The 22372-nt window shown below is 38.8% G+C and overlaps 4 protein-coding genes across 4 annotated transcripts; 3 read left to right on the top strand and 1 right to left on the bottom strand.

Moving 5' to 3' along the window:
* Positions 1-773: 773 nt before the first annotated feature.
* Positions 774-3207, bottom strand: LOC144652442 (alpha-1A adrenergic receptor-like). Its single transcript, XM_078512451.1, has 2 exons — positions 3089-3207; positions 774-2104 (listed from the first exon to the last, which is right to left on the bottom strand). Exon 2 carries the CDS (start codon positions 2065-2067, stop codon positions 1174-1176), a length of 894 nt encoding a protein of 297 aa, XP_078368577.1. The 5' UTR covers positions 2068-2104; positions 3089-3207; the 3' UTR covers positions 774-1173.
* Positions 3208-4043: 836 nt separating this feature from the next.
* LOC144649708 (putative G-protein coupled receptor No18) lies at positions 4044-7956 on the top strand. The gene is made up of 2 exons (XM_078509271.1): positions 4044-4926; positions 5860-7956. Exons 1-2 carry the CDS (start codon positions 4914-4916, stop codon positions 6756-6758), a joined length of 912 nt encoding a protein of 303 aa, XP_078365397.1. The 5' UTR covers positions 4044-4913; the 3' UTR covers positions 6759-7956.
* A 3337-nt stretch (positions 7957-11293) lies between these two features.
* On the top strand, positions 11294-13561 carry LOC144648191 (melanocortin receptor 5-like). The gene is made up of 2 exons (XM_078507820.1): positions 11294-11464; positions 12681-13561. Exons 1-2 carry the CDS (start codon positions 11383-11385, stop codon positions 13559-13561), a joined length of 963 nt encoding a protein of 320 aa, XP_078363946.1. The 5' UTR covers positions 11294-11382.
* Positions 13562-15659: 2098 nt separating this feature from the next.
* On the top strand, positions 15660-21206 carry LOC144649705 (uncharacterized). The gene is made up of 3 exons (XM_078509267.1): positions 15660-16105; positions 18780-18894; positions 20229-21206. Exons 1-3 carry the CDS (start codon positions 15740-15742, stop codon positions 21044-21046), a joined length of 1299 nt encoding a protein of 432 aa, XP_078365393.1. The 5' UTR covers positions 15660-15739; the 3' UTR covers positions 21047-21206.
* Positions 21207-22372: the final 1166 nt, after the last annotated feature.

Here is a 22372-nt window from a genome sequence, read left to right as displayed (position 1 = left end):
AATAAGAGAGTGAGTGACGACTTCCTTTTTCGTGTCGGGAGCGTGTGTGGTCAGATAATGGTATGACGCTAATATGACACAATGGTCTTTTGAAACTTTTGTTCTAGGACTACAGAACAGACCTCAACTATGATATGCACCTCGCCCTTTTCTACCTACTTATACCTATGCCATAGTTATACTTAGTCGAAATTAAGGTGGGTTTTTTTGCTCCGAAGCAAATTTAGTATTTACTGACTGGTTGGGGCGCTCATTAGAAAAAGCGTAGAGGCAACTGAAGACATGAATAAGGATAAGCCAAGTTAATTGGCATGACTCATATTATTGTTTGGTTTATTGACAAAAGAGTTGCGCAATTTCAAAACCAACTAAAAGGCATATTGTTGTTGGCTAGGGTTCTCAGGGCAGACACAGAAAGCAAAATCATGAAAAACCTGCTTAAAAATTATAACTTTTTTAATCCCGGGTTGCTAATCACCAAAGGAACAAACCATGCAAACCGTGCAAAAATCATGTATTTGAGCTAAGTTGGTCCTATTGAGTTAAGTGCGTGGCGTCTGGACCGGCTTAGCTTGTGTCGCCGGGCTAATTGGCAACCTCGTTCCCAGGGTCTCTCTCTCACCGCCCCCAAGAGCGAGAGGGGGCGTTGGGTTAGGGTTGGGCTAACCCTACCCTAAGACCCGGGACGGGGCTAATTGGCTCACCCGAGCATATCAAAACCGCGGGGAGAGTGGGGAGGGGAAAAACTAAGGTGTACAAGTAGGACCCTGCAGTTCACAATTTTTTCCATTTATTACTCGCACCCTTAAGGCAATCTACTCGACTTTTTATGTTATAAGCAATATACACTCTAATGACGCCTAGAACATGATGATTGCAGTAAAAAGTATCAAACAAAATTAATTGTCGATATAAGCTGTTCTATAGCTTGTTTGCAACAGTATTTAAAAGACTGGCAAACGCGTTGTATGGTCAATTCTCGGGAAAAAAGTTACAAAACCTGGAAACAAATAAAAAACTTCATCATATTTGATCCCTTTTTGCAAGGTATCTTTCTTACAGTACTGTAATTAATAATTTGGACGGAAATTATTTAACATCCCATTCCTACGCAAAGACTGAACTTCATGGCATTTTTTTTACGAGTAAACTATTCGATACTAATCACATGTCTTATAAAATCTGTAGGCAATCAAGCTTAAACTCTTCAAACATGCTCTGAATTGCTCTTCGGAAACTTGGCATTCTGAATGTGTACAATATCGGATTGAGGGCAGAATTAAGAAGACCAATGAAGAGAACTCCTCGACAAACGTGCTCACTGATGGGGTGGCTGTACTTGATAGTTTCAGTGATAACAGAGGGAAGCCAGCAGAACGCAAACGTTCCAACAAATAGAAAGATGGCTTTGGCAACTTGTTGCTCTCGTTCGCGAGCTGTAATGCATGCCTGACCGGGCTGGATAAGCGTTGCGTTCACTCCTTGTGCGAGAAGTGCCTTGTTGAACTTTCGGATGATTATAAACATGCGAATGTACATGCAGAGCATGAGCAATAGCAAGGAAAATCCAATACCGGCAAATAGAAACAGAGTATAAGCAGGCTTCTCCCAAAATGGAATTACAAGCGAGCTTATTAGGGATGCAGTAAGCCATATTAGAAAAATGCAGATCTTGACGGCTACACCGTTAGAAAGTGCTTCTCTCCTAAGAGGCCTTTCTAAGACAACGTATCTCTCAATTGTTAGAAACAGCACTGTTAGACAAGAGGCTTCAATTGCCAGGACGAGAATGACATTAGCTGCGATGGAATAGTTCGTTCGATCTTCTTTCACCCAGTACTGAAGGGCCCAAATAGGCTCAATTATAAGGCCCATTATCAGGTCAGCCACAGCAAGGTTCACCAAGAGGTAGTTGGACGTCGTCCGTAGCTCTCGAAATGGATCCTTGTACACAGCTACGATCACCAGAAGGTTCCCTACTGTAGTTATTATAGCAAGCACAATTGCAATGGCTAATTCTGTGGGTGTGACTTTCTCAGGCAAAAAGGGATGACTGTGTCCTGTCATCTTGCCGTTCGCGGGCTCCAGAAACTCAATTACAACCCTGTTACAAAAGATAAAGGAGATAAATATTTCAGGTGGTGTTCTTAATTCCCCTCTCGTGCATCTCCTAGCTTTGTTTTTATCGAACGAAGCGCTCCAGATCATTGGGTCGTCACCATCACGCGACGCGTTACACCAAGGAGAAGCGTTGCGTGACAACGCAGTAGGTAGCTGCGCGTAAAGAGGACCATCGCAGACGTACTTACGCTATACAACAAATAAATTTCTTCACCACTCAGTCAGATTTCAAGTGAGAATCTTAGAACTTTTTTCTGTTACTTCACGCAAAACTCTAAATAATTACAGGGTAAAGACACTGTTTACCCGTTTCACTGGCCTTTGTTTTTTGACGTCTGACAAGGCTCAATTGAAAAAGAGACCGGGGTGCAAAGCCGTGGCTTGATATTACTATAGAATTCTCAAAATGAAATATCTCAACTTCTGGTTTTCTCCCACCGTTGATTGCGACTCGCCTGGGCTCGTCATGCCTTTGCCTCGTCACGCCATGTTTCCTGGAAAGATACCGTGACAATCTTTGCGTGGGAGGCAGCCATTGTAGTCTAGTCATGAGATCAATCGATGGACTTTTTTCGTATTTTTTCTATTTCAAGCGATGCAATGTTGTATTGATCGATATAGCGGTCATTTAAATCTAAGCTACAATGAATTATAGCAAGATCGTAGACTTAGCTCGAAAGAAATCGCGATTGATATTAAAAATAAACGAAGCAAGGCTTCATAATTTCGGCTGGCGTCGGATTGTAAATAACCAAAAAGAAGCCCATGTCCTTCAAAATGTGCGTTAAAATTAAATATATTATTCAATGAATAAACGCGAAGTTAACTTGTATGGGTAGGTCAGTTATGATATCAGGCTACTTAACTAATAATGAAGCATTACAATGGAATTCAGTAAGTTGGGAAAGTTAAGCTACGTAATTACGTCAATGATCACAAGAAAGATAAAATATTAAAACAAACTTGCCTAAACAATACAGCATTGCCTTGATTCTTCTAAAAGAACGAAACTCCAAGCAGCATAATCTACATTTAAGCTTTATACTTCGACGAAGTTGTGTCGATTGCCTCTTCCAGAAATTTCTAGCCCCCTAAAAAGGAGTGCGTGACAAATGAAGTATGATGTTGATGATTGACAGATCGCGTGACAAAGCGAAACGTAACTCTGGGTGCGTTTCTTTGGGAAAAATCCAAATCCGGATTCTTGATCCAAAAACGGATTTTGCGTTTCTTTACCTATATCCGAAAATGGATTAATCTTGGATCAATGATCTGAAGAATCCACACTTCGAGTGGATACATCAGATCATATCTGAATCCGGATTTTTAGGATTCATGATCCGTGCGTTTCTTTGGGAAAGGATTCGAAAAAAGTACCTTGGCCCAGCGGTCTTTGCTTTGAAAATACAGGTTCGCTCTTTGTAAACACTGCCATACGGAAAGTTTTAGGCGGTTATTTCGATCAAAATACAAAAATAGTTCACGTTAAAAGGAAACGGTAGCTTCAGCTAGGTATGTAGTATCATTTTAAACGGGATACAGGTTTTCTAGAACAGCCACTGTGTGCCTACGGAAGTTGTATCCTTTTGAAATTGTCACGAGTGAAATTTGCACTGATAATTTCGCAATCATTCTTCGCGCTCAGATGCTTTCTCGCCACATTGTGCTTAACGCTAAAGAAGATCTACTTCGACGTGTGGTTTTTGCAAAAGATTTTGTATGCTTAAATTATTTTAGCTAGGACACATTCGACGAAAAATAAATTTGTGCTGATATTTTATGTTCTGTGCGAAATGTGTTTACGGGGTTGTCATGGCAAAAAATCCGTTTTCGGATTCTTCGTTTCTTTGGGAGCAAAGTATCCGTGTGATCTGAGATCAATGATCCAATTTTGGATTTTCCCAAAGAAACGCACCCTCTGTTTTCTCGCGATGTCGTTAGCAATAGTGACTTAGTCTGGATGCGGAAATATATTCAGGAAAGAAAACTATCCTTGTGATGGGTTCAATATGCAATTCATTTGTGAATTAAGTCACCAAGAGGCAAAACTAAATCATAATTAACTCAAAATTAAGTCATCGCGAGTCAAAATCTTAGGAATTTCAAACCGGGAGTAGTTTTGTAAAAGGATTTTTTTTAACTGAAAGCTCGATTTTGGGTAAGTATATTCAAAATTGTGGTTAATATTTTTTATTAGTGTTGGTCAGCTGTGCGTGGGATGTATTCACACCTCGTGTTGTCTTCCCATGCTTTGCACGAGATATTAAAAGGGAAAGTCCCTTATGCACACCCAAACACAAAAATTTCGCTGTAAAGCTTCCGATATATTTGATGTTCTCTCGTTACATGTGTTTACCACTGACCCCAAAATAATGAACGAAATACAGGAGTAAAATGTTGCTTCTTTTTGCTATTCGTATTTGCTAACCGTTAGAATTGTATATAAACAATAAATCTTTATTACAAAAACAATAACAGCTGGCGAAGTGACCGTTACCAGGCGGAAACCTCTCGTGACGTAATCACGTGACATTTCAAGAGCTTCTTCCGGCAATTTCTGGGAAACAGACAAACAGAGAACGCGAGAGCATATCCGGTGTCTAAGGAAACATGGAAACTGTAGCATTTACAAATACTTCTAAACAGTAGCTGGTGCAGTTAGATAAGCTACCGTGATCACAAAGAAAAACACAATTTGAGCCACAACTTATTTACTTCGAAAGAAATTTTGAATTTAGTGTGCGCTCCTGAGGCAACGAGCTTCCGGCCTAGATCACCGTACGACCGTTCGAATGGATTTAACCGGTAAGTAAATAATTTAAGCAGTCGTTATGCAGGCTTCTTTGAAGCGGTTTGTTTCAATGATGCCTTCTTCATATAACACACAGGAGCGATTGTTCACGATTATTTGCACTGTAAAGTAAACTCTGGAATCAAATCGCATCGAAAATGCACAGTGCCACATGTAGTGTCGTCAAGTTGTATTTACATGCAGTACTTCAGTTTACACGTACTATTTCGATTTCTGGAATCTCTGAGGGAAACGAAAATTGGCTCGAGAAATCAGAAGTTCAAGAAATCGGGTGTTAAAATTGCAGCCTAAAGGCCCAGCAAAACGATGAAACATTTTTCCGGAAACATGTTTCCATAATTGTTTTCTTTGTCTTGCCATACAATGCCGCGCGGAAACAAGCAATTTTTTCTTATGTGGCAAAACTGAGAAACATCGGGCGCGCTATGAGTGTTTCTGACATGATTCAGGCTTGTTTGCCAGGCCGTTAGCCTTAGTTCGAACTTCGTGAAGCAAATCCATGGGAATGGACATTTTGGGTCGCGTTAATATTGGGGGCTCGATTCGAGAAATCGGGATTCTACGATTTCTCTACGGTTCGTTTCCAAGATATTCCAAGAACTGTAGAGTAACACTAGCTAGACTTGCATAACTTGAAAAGCTAAATTGACGAGCAAGAAACCAGGATAAACTATAAAGAACGCTTAGTTTAATAAAGGCGGAAGTGATTTTTGCATGTAATTAAAAATTGCGTGACTTCTTGGAAAAACTTCATGTTTACATTTATAGTCACCCGATAGCCAGATAATTCGTCCGGATAATCTATTCTTCTTATCACTTCCCATGCCGGGGACCATAGGTTGTCTACTGTGCAGGGAGCGGGACATCTCACGTCTGTTATATTTACGTTCGCAAACTTTAAACTTCTTGTGTTGTTTGTTTTTTAGACCCAGTTTCCTTAACTGGCGCTGCAGTTTTCATGCCGCTCTCTGTGGTGACAGCGGTGGGAAACTCTTTGGTAATAATAACAATTTTGAAAGATCCATTTAAAGAACTCAAAGGAACTGCGAACTGCCTCATATTAAACCTCGCCGTTTGTGACCTGTTGGTGGGTATTCCAGGCGAGTTCCTTTTCGCTCTTCTGCACTGGCTACCTGACAATCGAATCATGACTGTAGCAGCGTACACGACGATCTATCTTGGTTTCAATGCCTCATTTCTGACGATCCTTGGCCTTGCAGTTGAACGGCTGATAGTAATTTCATCCTCAAATAGTGGCGATTACTTAACGACGACTTATCGCGCAATTGGAATATTGTCCATTTGGCTCTTTGCTTTGCTGATAGCGTTTCTTCCCCAGCTTGGGTGGAATTCTATTGAAGAGTACAGACTGTTTATTTGCGATGCTATCGTCATTCCCATAATCATCTTATTATCCGCTTGTTACGCAAGAATATACTTTCTGGTGAAGAAAAATTTGCGTGGAGATTTGTCGCCAGGAGCCGAGCATGCAGAGCGGCAATGTCTAACAGTAAACGCTCAGAACATTGAAAAACTAAAGAGAAAAGAAAGGGGTGTGGCTTATTCTGTGTTTATCCTGGTTGGGTTATTTGCAGTGTGTTGGCTTCCACCATTCGTGTTAGTAAATGTCAATAAATTCTGTGAAGATTGTATTTCTGACAAGTATGACGATCTTCTATCCTTTATTGAAGCTTCAACAATATTTCTGCATCCGCTGGTCAATCCGATCGCTTATTCGCTGCGCACGGTGAAGTTTCGAAAAGCACTTCGGAGGATAATTTTCAATTCCAACAGCAATCCTTCTCAAAGACGAGCTATTATCTAAAATAGTTATTAAAAATAGATAAATAAACAAATAAATAAATAAGTAAATAACTATCGCAATTGACCACTCTGTTAATGGGGTATTTCAAAGCCAAAATAAAGAAACCACTTAAACGAATCAATCCCAGCCTACAATGCGGGACATTAATGTTGGGACACTTAGCACAATTCTGGGCCAAATGACTGCTAGCCCCCTTCCCCCCACGCAATGTTGAGAATTGACCATCTCACACACCAAGATCAGGGCATACCGAAGAATTCCGGTTATAAGCCCCCCCGCTTATAAGCCCTCCCGGTTATAGGCCCATCATCCTGGAAACAAAAAAATACATCCGGTTATAAGCCTCCCCGGATATAAGCCCCCTCTACCAGATAACAGTACTGAATAGGGCTAAATGTTGCTTTATTATGTGTTTTTAACTTAAAAACGTATTTCCATCAACACTCCCGTGGCTCGTTTTGAAACGTTTTTTTCATTCCGCTTATAAGCCCTCCCGAATATAAGCCCCTCCGCTTATAAGCCCACTCAAAACCCCTTACGAAGTTGTATAAGCCCAGGGCTTATAACCGGAATTCTACGGTATATGTTTGTCAACGTTTCATGGGTGAGGGGGGGGGGGGGGGGGGTGTAAGCTAGAAATGAACAAACACAGTGCCAAACCCAATTTTTGACGGAGAAAAGGGTTATATGGTATGATTAAGAGATCGCCATAACGCCATAAGTCTCCCAAGTATTTTTGACCTCCATTGTAGTTATATGGAAAATGCATTCTCAGCCGGGTCCAGATCAGACGAGTTTAACATTTGAGAAGGGACCTTAAAAGAATAATTAAAATTATTTTTAGTCTTCACTAGTGAGATATGCTGGTTTGCTGTCTAAAATTGAATAAGTAAAGTATGAGTGTTCACTCTCTGCATAATTTGGGACCATATTCATGTAACAATGTGTGTTGTGCAGCTAATTCTATATATGGATTGGTTATCACTAGCACATTATAAGCTTCTGTGTTGTACTTTTTTCATTCCATAAATGATATCTTTGTTGCTTTGTTATAAAAAGCAACTCTTTTAAGATTGTCTCGTTTGGGAAATAATCAAAACATTCTTCAACATTGAATGTAGGTATTAGCTGAACATGAAGAGAAAATGTACTCGTAATCGACTGAGAAAATCCTATAAAACGTTGTGCTGTATATATTCTGAGAAGAACAATAAAATCAGGCATAACGTTAACTGTGTTGGCAGTGTGTTGGTATAAATAATACAGCATTAGATTGTTCCTTTGCCAGCTGTAGTCTCCCTACAGTACCAATAAGATCTCAGTACAGGGTACTCCAGTCTCTGATCTCTCCCGTCCCATCCCTAGATGGGAATTGAAACCTTACTAACATAAAGCGAGTAAGGTAGAGATCAGGAACAGAGACTAAGCCAATAGGTCTTTGCATTTACTTTAGAGTCGAGTTTCACATGAATCGAGACTCGATATGATGTCAATTTTGATTTGCTCTGTATTGTACGTCTTGATACATCATCTATCACCTTTTCAATTGTTGTACTGCCAGTTCTAGATAACAGCAACATCTTTGACTCACTATTTCTACCTGTGAAAATTTTTGCTTGAAAAATAACAAATGGGTATTCTTGTCCCTTGGTGTGCAGGGCTTTTAATGCAGAGGCCTTTGTTTGTACCTTATCGTTACCCCCATTACTGATATAGTGTTCAAAATGTACTCCAGGGACTGATATAGGGGGAGGGAGCAGAGAGTGCACCCCCCCCCCTAAGATGACCTGCGGTTTTCTAATAAAACTGGTACAAAGTAACCAGTAAAACCCGTGACAGTAATAACAACAACAACTTTATTTATAAAATTTACAATACAGAAAAGAATAAAATTAAAAAAACAAAATAACCAGTGACAGCTATGTCCTTGATGGATCCGTGATTGTAAATTGTAAATTTTTCCTCTTGCTTGTATTTATTTATTGTAACTTTTCTGGGCACAAATAAAAGATTGTTGTTGTTGTTGTTGTTGTTGTTGTTGTTGTTGTGATGTATCCGTGACGTGAGGGTCTTAGAAATTTATTTTAAGAAAAACAGTTTTTATTTTTATTTTTTTATTTTTTTTTATTATTGAAACAAAACAGACATCTACAATACTCACAACTTACTTACAACAGTTTGATTTTAATTACATAGTTACATTATTTGTTCATAAATATTATTGATTAAAATAAAGAAAAAAATAAGCTACTGACAAACATAAATGTACAAAATTCAGAGACAGCTATACACAATTTCACCACAGCTTTGAAAAAGATGGGTCTAATATCGAATTCCTTATATGGGTTTACAATATTGAAAGTTATGAGTTCAGATCAATTTGCTGATATGTAAGCTTGCGTTAAGCAGTTGTCAAGGCAATCAAAGGTTTCCATTTATTTATAAATGAAAAACAGTTGCCAAAAAATCTCATGAACATTCATGGAAAAACTAGCGAGACTTTCAGCAGTCTTCTTTGGTCACTTTCTCCTGAGTTCGTGATCGTTAGTGTCCAGAGTCGAAAATTGAGATTCTGCTTTGGAAGAACATGATGTAAGGAGTTGATACAAATATGCGAGAAGAATAAAATAATCATAAAAATAATCGTCGTCGTTAATAGAAGAGATGCAAGCCATCACTGCTGCCATTTACTGCTGCCATTTGAAGCCTCTTCTAGTCTTCTGTGAACAAGGCGAAAAGATGCGCGACTCGTATGTGACGTTTAAATGAAATAGCGCACTAAGGCAGAATCGCGTACGCCGGCCAAGGTTTTGAGGCTTTTACCCGCACCAAAACATTATTCAACGCAATTTAGCACGGTAGAAAAAAGTACGTGTAAACAGAGTATCAGTCAGGCTATTTTTGGTACGGGTACCAATTTTATCCGAGCCGTGCCATACGTTTTCTGCCGTGTAAATGGTGCTTTAATTCACAAATGAATATGCCTTATCACGCTTTTCGACGCCATCTTGACGAGTAGGCAAAGCGGGTAGAAATTACAGCGTTTGTATGGGAATCCAACGGCAATATCTTTTACAAAAATAGAACTCGGAACAACTTATGAATTGAAAAGTTAAGATACTTTTCGCCAAGTTTGAAGGATGCAGCTGGGCTAGAAGGCGTTAGGGCTTTCCACAAGTTGCTCGAGATTTCCCAAAAAGTTGCCCGTAATTTCTCAAAAAGTTGCTCAAAAGTTGCTCCAAAAATTCAAAAAAGTTGCTTCTGACAATAAAAGTTGCTCGAAAGTTGCTCCAAAAAAATCCAAAACGTTGCTTCTAATGAAGATAATTTCTCTAAATATATGCTAATTTCCCTTTGAGGGTTAGATTCCTAAGCAGTTTTCTGCAATTTTACAGCAAAAAAGTATTTAAATAACATATTAAGGAGAAAATTTGTTAAATAACAAGGTTTTCTTTAATTGAGAAAAATCGCGAAGATATCGATGACGTCATGTTTGCTGACGGCAGAATGAGGCGAAAGTTGAAACGTCTTTAGATGTTCCTCGAAAATCCTCGGCAAACTTCGTAAATCTTCGGAAACGTTCGTATGCCCTTTGAACAACACTCGGATAATCTTCGGAGATCTTCGGTCTGGAAATTGCACAAAATGTAACAAGTTGCTCGAGAGGAAAAAAGTTGCTCGAAGGAGAAAAAGTTGCTCGAAATATTAAAAGTTGCCAAAAAGTTGCCGAGCAACTTGTGGAAAGCCCTAGAAGGCGTTCAGTTGCGTTTTTAATTTTCCATACATTTGTCTTTAATTTTTTTTCCGCGAACCGCGTCAATTTGCGGGAAAATCTATAACCTATAATATTATAGTAAAATCTATATTTCACCCTCAGACCCTGTTAAAACCGTCACGTCACTTCTAGTCGTCACGGAGATCGTCACTCAGATCTAACACCATATTAAACTAGCTATTACTCGAAATAAAGTGGCAAAATCTAAACGATTCCAAACAGGAAGTCGGTCTGTGAAGACCCATTTTTAGCCAAAGCTTGATTATAGCGTAAGTATAATAATAATTTTGTTATTATTTTTTAATAGAGCTGGTACACGTACTGCTCGGCAGTGCGTGGGATGTATTTACATCTCTCCTCATGCAATGCTTTGCACGAGATATTAAAAGGGAAAGTCCCTTAACTTATGCACGCCCAAACACAAAAATTCGCCTATGTTGCAATGTTTTTGATGTGTACTCGTTAAATGTTTATACTACTGACCCCAAAATAATAACATTAATAAACGAAAAAAAGCACAAGCTGTTGGTTCTTTCTGTTGATTTGTATTTGCTAACCGTTTTATAATAGAGTTGTATTTAAACAATAAATCTCTATTATAGAATAACGACAGGTAAAGTGACCTTAATCTAGGCGGAAACTTCTCGTGACATACGTCGTAGCATGTGACATTTCAAGGATTTCCTCCTGTAATTTCTAAGAAATTTACAAGCAGAGCGTGCGAGAGCATCCGGTTGGGAGACAGGATATAAACTGCAGCATTTCTAAGTACTTTAGAACAGTAACAGGTGCAGTAAGATAGCTTCAAACTACCGTCATCACAAAGAGATACAAAGTTTGCGCCACATTATGTGCACTCCTAACGCAAGCAGCTTCCAGGGCTTAGATCACCTTAACAATATCAGTAATACGACAGTTCGAATGGATAAAGGTAAATATTAATAAATTTTAAACAGTCGTTATGCAGGCTTCTTAAAAGCGGGTTGTTTAAGTTATGGCTCGACGATGTTGCCTTCTTTAAATGACTGAAACACAGGAGTGATCGTTCACGGGTATTTACAATACAATATCAATAGTCATACGCTAGCGCTTAGCTATTTTTGCTGCGTCCTGCAAAAATTAATATGACCCGCGAGAAAGGCATATATTTGCAACAATTTTATTCAAAAGCAACGTTTTGGACTTTTTGGATCGACTTTCGAGTAACTTTTTGGATTTTTCGTAGCAACTTTCGGGCAACTTTTCAAGAAATTTTAAGCAACTTTATGGGAAACTTTGGCCCTACCGGTAGCCTAAGGAAGTAAATCAGGTTCTTTATATACATGCAGTACTTTTACATGTACTTTATTTTAAATACTGTTGAATCCCAATTTGTCGAACCTCCAAGGAAAACGAAAATTGGTTCAGAGAATTTGGGAGTTCATGAAATCGGGGATAAGCGGTAGCTTAAAACCTACCGCACACTAGAGCATCTAGCTGAGCTAACCGCCTCGCGTGCCGTTTGCTCAGCAGATTTCTCTCGTGTGCGGACCGTTTTTCGTGAGAATTTTGCCTCGCGAGGCCTTGAGGAAAATATCTATCGTGTTTGATATTTTTTGCCTCGCGAGACAAGATTCTCAATGTGTGCGGGCGACATGAGAAACTTGCTCAGCCAGATATATCAACTGACCAATAAACACACGCAGAATGCTCACGTGCTTCAACATGGCGGCTTCCGAATCAAACTTGCTAAGCACTTTCCTCACTGTCTGCGGCAAAATGTGCAGTGAATAAATGGCTGAGCAAACAGGCACGTGAGGTGAATAGCTCAGCTAGTTGCTCTAGTGTGCGACTGGCTTAAGTACATGAAGCAAATCCAAGGGAAACTGCTTTTGGGTCGAGCTGTCGGGAGGTTCGTGAATTCGAGATTCAACTGTATATATCAGGGGGTCGTTTCCAAGATATTCCAAGAACTGTAGATTAACACGATACTTACCAAACTTGACCAGATTTGACTAGATTAAATTATCCTTGTTAAAATTCTAGCCAATCAAATCATGTGTCTCAAGAGCCACCTGTTCCTCGTGACTCGGGCTCAGCCGGCTAAGAGAGACAAGCGGCTCTAGAAACTCACTAACTTAAAACTTATTGTGTTGTTTGTTTTTCAGACCCATCAGCAGTTACTGCAGTCTTTTTGCCGCTCTCTGTGATAACAGCGGTGGGAAACTTCTTGGTAATCATAACAATTTTAAAAGATCCATTCAAAGAACTTAAAGGAACCGCGAACTGCCTCGTATTAAACCTCGCCGTTTGTGACTTGTTGGTGGGCATTCCAGGCGAGTTCCTTTACGCTCTTCGGTACTGGGTACCTGCATCTGGCATTACCGATGCAGCGTATACGACGATCTATCTTGGTTTCATTGCTTCATTTTTGACAATCCTTGGCCTTGCTGTTGAACGGCTGATAGTAATTTCATCCTTAAATAGTGCAGATTACTTAACGACGACTTATCGCGCAATTGGGATATTGTCCATTTGGCTCTTTGCTGGGCTGATAGCGTTTCTTATCATGCCTGAAGAAGAGTACGAACTGTTTATCTGCGACGCTATCGGCATTCCCATAATCATCTTATTATTCGCTTGTTACACAAGAATCTACTTTCTGGTGAAAAAAAGTTTGCGTCAAGGTTTGTCAAAAGGAACCGAGTGCGCAGCAGAGCGACAATGTCTGACAGTAAACGGTCAATACATTGAAAAATTAAAGAGAAGAGAAAGGAGTGTGGCATATTCTGTGTTTATCCTGGTTGGGTTATTTGCTGTGTGTTGGATTCCACCATTCGTATTGGAAAATGTCCATGAATTTTGTGAAGACTGTATTTCTGACAAGTATAGCGATGTCCTATCCTTTATTGAGGCTTCAGCGATATTTCTGCATCCGCTGGCCAATCCGATCGCATATTCGCTGCGTACCGTGAAGTTTCGAAAAGCACTTCGGAGAATCATTTTCAGTCGCAACGGGGATGGGTCCCCAAGACGAGCTATTGTCTAAATTAATTGTTATAAATCAATCCCAGCCTTGTTATATGGAAAATAGATTATTATCCATGTCCATGTCAATGAGGTAAACATATATTTCTGGTCCTTAAAGGGACTTTGTCACGGATTCTACCAGAGTTTTGAACAGCCAAAATTTATATTTTTGTTGCACTGGTAAACCTAAAAATAATAGTCTATTTTTATTTAAAAAAATTTATACTATAGCGCTGAAACTTTTATCGACAAAAAGGATATTTATAGACGTAGCTTGATTTCTATCCGCAAATTAAGGTTATATCTTCCCATAGATGTTCATCAACGATAATGTTTAAGTTGCCTACCACTAATTTCAGCCCATTTCAGAACAGTTTAGACCAAACATTGCGAAAACGCCGTGACGTAGCTTTCTTTATTCGACATTGGCTTTGGCATTTGGGTGATGGGAGGCGGGGGGCGGTTGGGATAAACATATATGCAACAGCAGGGGGCGAAGTAGGCTTTTATAGATTGTGCTCCTAAAAGTGGCATATTATGCTACTAGCAGTGCTCAAAATTTTGCCAAATTATGCAAAAATTATGCCAGAATTCCCAAATTATGCTTCTGATTTCCGAAATTATGCTCACAAAATGACGTAGATTCTATACATAGAGGTGCGCAATAACGACACCAAATTATGATGTTTTTTAAATAAACTGTTGTTGTAAATTTATTTGTGTTTATGGCAGTTTATCACGGCCGTCAGCTGTCCAAATTAGCTGTTCGCATCTCTAAACCGTTTGTAAAATGCCTCCAACGACTTAACAATCACAATTGTATAGCTAAAACACGCATTGCAAGAACAAACTACCTAAATTTCATTTATTTCTGTAGAAAGTACACCATATTTACTACATTTTATGAATTTATGCTCCAAAAAGTGCTAAAAATTGCTAATTATGCCGTGGCAGTGCTCGTTTCACAAATTATGCTTTTTAGCTCCAATTATGCCAAAAATTATGCTAGCACAATCTATAAAAGCCTAGGGCGAAGGGCTCCCAAAGGTGTTTGATCTGAGGAGAGGGGGACTTAAAATCAATCACTGAAATTACTTTTTTTAGATCGTTTTTTCCATTACATTATATAATGCTGAAAAACTCAAGTTGTAATGAAAAACAGTTAGTCTACTGTATTAAGAAAGTAAAATATACAATGTTCATTCTTTGCATAGACCATTTACCATACAGAATTGACACATGTATGGAACAAGGAATTGACAAAGTATCATATACAAATGTTGCTTCATCCATACTTATTGTGAACTATGAATCATGAACTCGTTTTTCATACACATGTAACAATGTGTGTTGCTCAACTAATTGGATGGATTAGTATTCATGAAGCAATGCTTCTGTGCGGTGTACTTATGCATTTTATAAATGAACTCTCTGTTGCTTCATCGTTGAAGCAATCTTATGACAATTGTCGCGATGATGCTAAACATTCCTCGAGCTTTGATTAGATAATATAATAATTTTTTTTGTGCTCTTCTGATTTTGTCTATTTAGATAGATATGTACTGATGTGCCCTTTATTAAAAAATAGCTATGGTATATTGCAAATCCTGAGTTTTTATTGGTTTTACAGGCAATGGTATATGAGCTGATATGCCATGGACCACCCCCCCCCTCCAAGCCGGGCTTGGAGGGGGGGGGACAAGAAAGGCTTGGAGGGGGGGGACAAGAAATAAGGTCAAATCATAAAGGTATTTTCTAAAATGGTCATCTTGTTGTTTTAAAAAGATAAAAAGACAACACACGTCTAAAAATTAATTTATTTTTATTTATTTTTAAAAAGTTTCTTCCTACCCGATAATAAAGTTCTAGCATTATTAAGTTAAGACTATTATCAGGCAAAATTCCTAGCCAAAATAAAGATGACACTTTTAAATTCTTAATATCGCAACCAGATTAGTGAATGAGGAAACAGTTCTTTTATCTGACAGGTCCACTTGGAAAAATACAAACTTAAGAGGTTTTGACATTAATAGATTCTAGAAACGGATTCTCATTCTTTAAAAACATGTCTTTATCATTTAAATTACATTTGCAGCTGAATGCTTCTCAGAGGAAAAATCACGACAGAATTTCTATCATTTCCTAAACATATATTTCCAATTGGATGCAACTTTTAGTCCCATGCAGCTTTTAGACAATGTACTTGACAAAAATGGCAATTTCATCGCGTTGTAAACGTGCGTTTCTTTTGCTGATCTTGTGTTTAATCTCTCGCCATGTATGGTCGTCAGAGAAAACCTACCCAGGCGCGATCTTCACAAAACAAAACTCAAGACTGAAAGGGTATACATTCAAATCAAGCGTTGCTCCTAGCCAGATTTCATGCAGTCAAACTTGTCTTTCAAATGCAAGATGTTATTCAACAAACTTCAAAGAAATCACACATCAACGCGAAGGGTTGTGCGAGTTAAACGATGAACAATCAATGGGCTCGATGGCTTTGGAAAACAATTTATATCATGAAGACGGATTCATTTTCGCCCGTTTTCCAAAAGAAGAAATGGTAAGCTGGTTACCAACTTTTTATATATGTCAGCCATCTTTCTTGTTTACAGCTAAAGAAAAATCGTCTAGGAAGCAATTCACAATTAAGTTCCAAGAAACGATTTAATATCTTTGATGAAAAAAGTTTATGCCTTCCACGCTAAAATTAAGTTAATTATCGGGGATTTATCTTCAATAAAAATAATTACTTTAAAAATCCGATGAAGATTCAGTTAAAATATCACAGTGTACATCGATTGGAGATCAGGAATCAAGTTCGCGGTAACAATCATTTTTGGTTGAATTTAAGGCCTGTGATATTTAAATTATTTCAAAGGGTTGTTCTTTTTTGCATGGTTATGGTCGCTACATGGTATAACGAAGCTTAAGCCTAAATCAAGCTAGGTAACGCTTCGCTTCTAATGGTTTCCACAAACTCGAGGTTATATAGACTCACAAGTTGTTTTTACAGCTCACTTCATATAAACTCCGTTTGAGTCTTAATGGTTGGCTTTTTGCCAGTTTGATATTTTTAATTAGACGCGAAACTCATCACGTAAAAATTTAACGCCTGTGCGACAAGTCTGCTTGATCGAACGAAGCTTTTATCAGTATTCCTAAAAAATACATTTTCTGTTACGATAAAAATAAAAAAAAACATTAAAAATATCAATATTTTATATACAAAAAAATAAAAAATATAAAAAACAAATACACTGAACCGGGTTTCTACCAGAATTATTCTACATACAATTATTGGTTTATCTGGTTAAAAATCTCTTTATTGCTTAAAACTAAAAAAAAAATGATTTCAATCGTTTTTCGTAGTGCGTCAAATTCAGTCGAGACCTGCTATTTGCATATTTGTTTCCTTTGGGCTGACAAGGGGACAGAATTTAACGGAAATGGCATTTATCGCAACTTTATTAATAAAGAAGTGGGAGTAAAATAAAAAGGACCATATTTTCCCTTTGTGACAGCCTCAATTTATTTTTAAAGACTCCATAAATAAATTTCCGGCACCCCACCATTTTAGACGCAAATTAGTCGTGACATGTTTTCACTGAACTTTAATTGATCTCTAATTACAAGCCCCACTTTATTTGCGAAACTCAAAGAAAACGTATTACCACATTTCGTGATAAAACGGCAGCGTGCCCAAAATATCTCTCTTTATTTACAATTTTTCTCACGTAATGAAACTGATAGATTGATTTTTTTATTATTTCGTTCAGGCTAGTTTACTTTTCCATTACGAACAAGGAACTCGACGAGACGATAAAAAGATTTTACCACAGTTTTTTAAGCTTTTTTTTTAAGCTAAACGGAAATATATTTTTACATTTTAACATTTTCAATGTTTTTTTTATGGCATAAATGGTTAATGATGAAAACGTCTTGATTTTCAGACCGACAGAGGCTTTTTTAGCTGGTCTTGTCGAGACTTCCCGTTTACTTTGTGAATGTAATTATTTCGATCTACCAGAAAATTTCAAATGTTCATTAAAGAAAATCGGACAGTTGGAGAAACGTAACGTTAACATAACAACTATCATTTGCTTATAGTAACTTAGCTGTAAAGTGAAATGGCAACTTGGATAAAGCGAAGAACGCTTCTTCATTTACCTTCACTTTATCCAAGTTGCAATTTCACTTTACATTTATCCACATTCATTTCGACATATTGAGCCTTGCAGTTAGCAGGACGTGTGTCACTCATAAGAACCTAGTATATGACCTCGCTCACCACGAGTCTCCCATAGCTCAGTGGTTAGAGCGTCCAACCGGTAATCTTGGAAGGTCATGGGTTCGACTCCCGTTGGGGGGTACTCGGAAAATCTTTTTTCCGAGAATTCAACTTGAGAACGCTTCTTCATTTACTTTAACTTAGCTGTGTTCTACTGGAAATCCGTAAATCTCATTGGTTCTCCCATTGCTTTCTATTGGCCGTATTTATGCTAGAGACGATAAAGTTGTCTATAGTCGTCTTTAAACGTCTTAGACGTTAAAGGCGTCTAGTATAAAAACGGGACGCATTTAGTAGACGGTTTTCAGAAAAAAAATTTAAAAAAAAGACTGGGTTCTACAGTCGGAGAACAGTGGACACGAAGGCGTTAAAGCCATCAGAGGTTAAAGGCGTCTGTCTTATTTACCGTTTTTATACTAGTTTACGGCGTCCCGTTTTTATACTAGACGCCTTTAACGTCTGAGTCGTTAAAGCTGTCCGTTACGAAAAGAGCTTAAAGGCGTCTGTTTTATTTACCGTTTTTATACCAGACGTTAAAGTCGTCTCGAGAGCGCTTTAACGTCTCATAAAAACGGCCGTTCTGATAGAACACGATCGTGCACGCGTTGCTATTTAAAAGACAATTATTCTTGATTTTTGGCACAAAAGTGTATAAAATTGTGAGCCTTTAGCGTTTCTACTAAAATAATTTCACTGCTCATAGAAAACTCGGGCTCGTAGTCTATTTCTTGCAAATTCTGTTCTACGACCACAGTTGCTAAGCAACCGATCGCAGAATGATGGCTTGACAACTTTCCAAATTCTTTCGAGTGCTGCGCAATTTTTTGTTTGGATAGCAAAAATTAGAACTTTATAAGTGCTTCGACGAAAATTTGCCAAAAATTGCGCACGTTTGCTTATCAGCAGCTTGCACGATTAATTTAACGTACTTTTGTTTGGTTTGTAGGATGACTGTCGATGGCGGGGCTGTCAAAATAACGGCGTTTGTGTAGTGAACAAGCAAAGTTATGTCTGTGCGTGTGATATTCCGTGGACTGGGAATTTCTGCCAAACGAAAATTTGTAAGTACATGTATAGATTTCTTTTTATTATTGACTGATTTCGCGTTTCTTTGATTGGTGCTGGAACTTAGGGCTGGTTCACCCCAGCGATGCAAATCAGCGCAAATGCAGACAGAAAATGCTGGAGAAACACGTGTGAACTAGCAAACGCAAGCAGAAATGCAAGCGCAAGTAATGGGGGTTTGTCCATATTTTTGCGCCTAGCTCGCGCTTGTATTTGCACTTAAGCTTGCTTCACGTGTGAACATTATTATACATGCTAACGCAAATACAAGCGCTAACGCAAGCAAGCGAGGCGTGACCTGTCCGCCATCATGGAAAAATTGAAGTTTTCAACTACGTCTGCGTATTTTACGTTCCTTGCGTTTGCATTCTACGTTGCTTGCATTTGTGTTTAATTTTGCATTTGCATTTTCGTCACACGTGTGAGCCAGGCTTAACTAGTGATCACCAAAAAATTGTTTCGAACGTACAATTTTTGGGGTCCTTGCGAAATCAGTGAAAAAGACACAAAATCTATTTATGAATAGCTAATGCTTATGTTACATTAACTACCTTGTCCCTTTCACAAAACAGCTACGTCTTTATATAGACAAGCAATATCTGATTAACTTTTCTGAACCAACGATCAATTTTACAGTGGAAACATAACTTTAACAATGCAAGATGCTCAATTTTTGTGTTACATGTACATAAATGGTTTATGAAAGGTTCCCACGAAGGTGCAGTTGAGTAACCAATATTAAATAAGGAATAAGAAATAAACGAAAAGAAAGCTTATTACCGAAAGTGTGCACATGTACTGAAGGGCTAGCAGCGTGTGAAGACAGAATTAAAGAAGCTACGTAACGGACAACGCATCTTGAAAAAAAATGTCTTCGTCTGTCGAAACCATCCTTGTTTGTTTTAATTTGGCTTTTTTATTTCTTCGTTGGTGTTTTTCTACTTTAGAAAACTATTATTTTAAGGTTTCCTTCAAAATGCCGTGAAATAGCTCCTTCGGACAAAACTATCACCGAAGGCACAACTTACAAATAAAAACAGGAGCTTTGGTGACTGTCAATCCATTGGGTAATATGATGCTAATTTAGAAATTACTGTTAAGAGAAGAAAACCCAGGTTAAACTAGAGAAAACACACTGAAAACTGATCATCGTCAAACAGTTTGGATCTCAATTTCGAATCACTGGTTACTCAGCAATGCGGTCTTACATATGCCACTTTACATAAAGCGTATAACGTTATCAGTATCACGTTATAATTTTTACTTTGTCTCATACGGGGCTGCGAGAATTTCACGTATTAAAACGGGGTTGTTATTTGAATTTTATTAGCCTTGTACAATTTTACCACACTTGGTGCCTCGGGCAAAGATGGTCCAGATAGCAATGCGGGATACGCTGGAACCGGACTGCAGGATGTGAAAGTTAGCGACGGTAAACAAGAATGGATTGTGCCATTCACTGGACGATTCCGCGTCGAGGCCTGCGGGGCATCCGGAGGAGAGGGATCTAATGGAGGAGCAGCAGGCAAGGGGGCTAAGGTTACAGGTTACGTCACGCTGAACAAAGGAGACAAACTTGTTGTTCTTGTTGGACAAAGAGGCTCTTCGCAAGCTCAATCCCATCCAGGAAGTGGCGGTGGTGGAACGTTTGTCGTGTATTTCTCAGGGAGCCCTATTCTCGTAGCGGGCGGGGGAGGGGGAGGTGCGACGCAAGATGGTTTCCCTGGAAATGATCATGTTAATGGAAGCGGCACGAACGGTGCCGGGAGTGATGGTGAAGGGGGGTTTGTTTGTGAATATTCTGACCCAAATTTACTACCGGACTCTGGCTCGGGTGCTGGTCTAAATGGGAATGGAGGATGCTTTGAAAGTGGAAAATCATGTGGGAAGGGAGTGTGTAACAAAGGAGGCAAGTCATTCACCGATGGAGGGGAGGGAGGTGAACAGTCGAATTGTCCTGGAGGTTTTGGTGGTGGCGGGGCTTGCGAGAACTTCCCTGGGGGAGGGGGCGGGTATTCAGGAGGCGGAGTCGATCCTAACACAGCCGGGGGTGGGGGAGGTTCGTTTGTGGATGACGTGGCGTTGAATATCACAAAAGGAGGCTGTAACGAAGGGGATGGATATGTTTCGTTTATCAGTGAGGATTAATTCCAAAATAACCACCTGTGAGAACCTGAACTGATAGCTGCGAATTTCTTTAACTGTTAGCCAAACCTGAGATCCAGAAAGTTAACTAGTAGCTGAGAAATGCAATGAAATTTTACCTGATAGCTGAGAAATTGCCGAACATTTAACTGAAAACTAAAATTCTAGCAACTCTATCCAGACACTCACCTATCTGTAACAGCCTTATTTGCCTGACTTAACCTGTATCAGTTTTGAAAATTGATTTAAAATAATGGCCAATAAAAAAAATAATGGATAGTAATCAAAACATTTTCATGTTTAAACGTTTTCAAGCGTCACTTCGGTTAGAAGTGTCCCCAATCACTCATAGAAAATAGTGTAAACTTTATAAACATATGAGAACTGTCAAAATATGAAAAAACTGTTCAAAAGAATTAGTTTTTAAAAGCTGTTAAAAATACCAGTACTATTTCAAATGTTTTCATGGCGCGTGTAAAAACTCCGATACGCTTACAACTAGATTGTATTGTTATTCATATAAAGTGTACATTTATCGATGTAGAGTTCTTATATATTAAATTATATCTATAAGTATAGCTTCAGAGGAGTCCAGTGTCAAATCTTTACGTCTGGAGAAGCAATTATTTATCGCTTGGTCTTGGTAGATCAATTTGATTCAACTTAATTCCGGGATGAAATAAGAGTTATTGGTTGAAGATTGAAACAGTTCTGGAAGGGCTGCAGGGATATCACTCCTAGAAAACACACCACTAGGGCCTCATGGCTCAAATACAAAATGGCGGCCAAGAAGAAAAAAATCACAGGTTTATAAGATTCACACGCGCAACTTTGTTCTTTCCGTTCAACAGCCAATGTCGTTCTTACTGCGCAAGCTTGACGAAAAGAGCGACAAACCGACCTCGTACTCAGGGTCTTCGTTCACCTTGACAGCAGTCGGGAAACGGGCGACCCTGGAAAGTTCTGATTGCAAGTCCGAAAATATCGGACTGCCGGTTGAATTGCGCATGCCTAGTTTTCAAAAACGTGACTCAACGAACTTCTTGGTGTTTTACTTTCGGCCATTTTTATTATTTTCAAAACCAATCAAAATCGATCCTGCGACGGAACTTTCGAGAGTCGCTCGAAAGAACGAAGACTCGTGGTACGAGATTGGCGATCCTCGAGAGTTCCGTTGCGGAGTCGAGTTTTATTGCTTTTATAAACAATAAAAATAGCCGGAATAAACACCAAGGAGTTCGTTAAGTCATGCTTTTGAAAACTAAGCTTGCGCAATTCAACCAGACCTTTTGTCGGAACTTTCCAGGAAAGGCCGCTCGTTTTACGACA

Source organism: Oculina patagonica, chromosome 4, assembly GCF_052425735.1.
Source record: "Oculina patagonica isolate OP01 chromosome 4, crgOcupat, whole genome shotgun sequence".
Lineage (NCBI taxonomy): Eukaryota > Metazoa > Cnidaria > Anthozoa > Scleractinia > Oculinidae > Oculina > Oculina patagonica.
This window is presented reverse-complemented; position numbering and strand designations above follow the sequence as displayed.

Excerpts from the sequence above, each read along its gene's own strand:
- LOC144652442 (XM_078512451.1), bottom strand. The coding sequence starts at position 2,067 with ATGACAGGACACAGTCATCCCTTTTTGCCTGAGAAAGTCACACCCACA.
- LOC144648191 (XM_078507820.1), top strand. The coding sequence starts at position 11,383 with ATGTGCACTCCTAACGCAAGCAGCTTCCAGGGCTTAGATCACCTTAAC. Across the intron at positions 11,465-12,680 it reads GACAGTTCGAATGGATAAAG|ACCCATCAGCAGTTACTGCA; the intron begins GTAAATATTAAT and ends TTTGTTTTTCAG.
- LOC144649705 (XM_078509267.1), top strand. The coding sequence starts at position 15,740 with ATGTACTTGACAAAAATGGCAATTTCATCGCGTTGTAAACGTGCGTTT. Across the intron at positions 16,106-18,779 it reads GTTTTCCAAAAGAAGAAATG|GATGACTGTCGATGGCGGGG; the intron begins GTAAGCTGGTTA and ends TTTGGTTTGTAG. Across the intron at positions 18,895-20,228 it reads TTTCTGCCAAACGAAAATTT|CCTTGTACAATTTTACCACA; the intron begins GTAAGTACATGT and ends GAATTTTATTAG.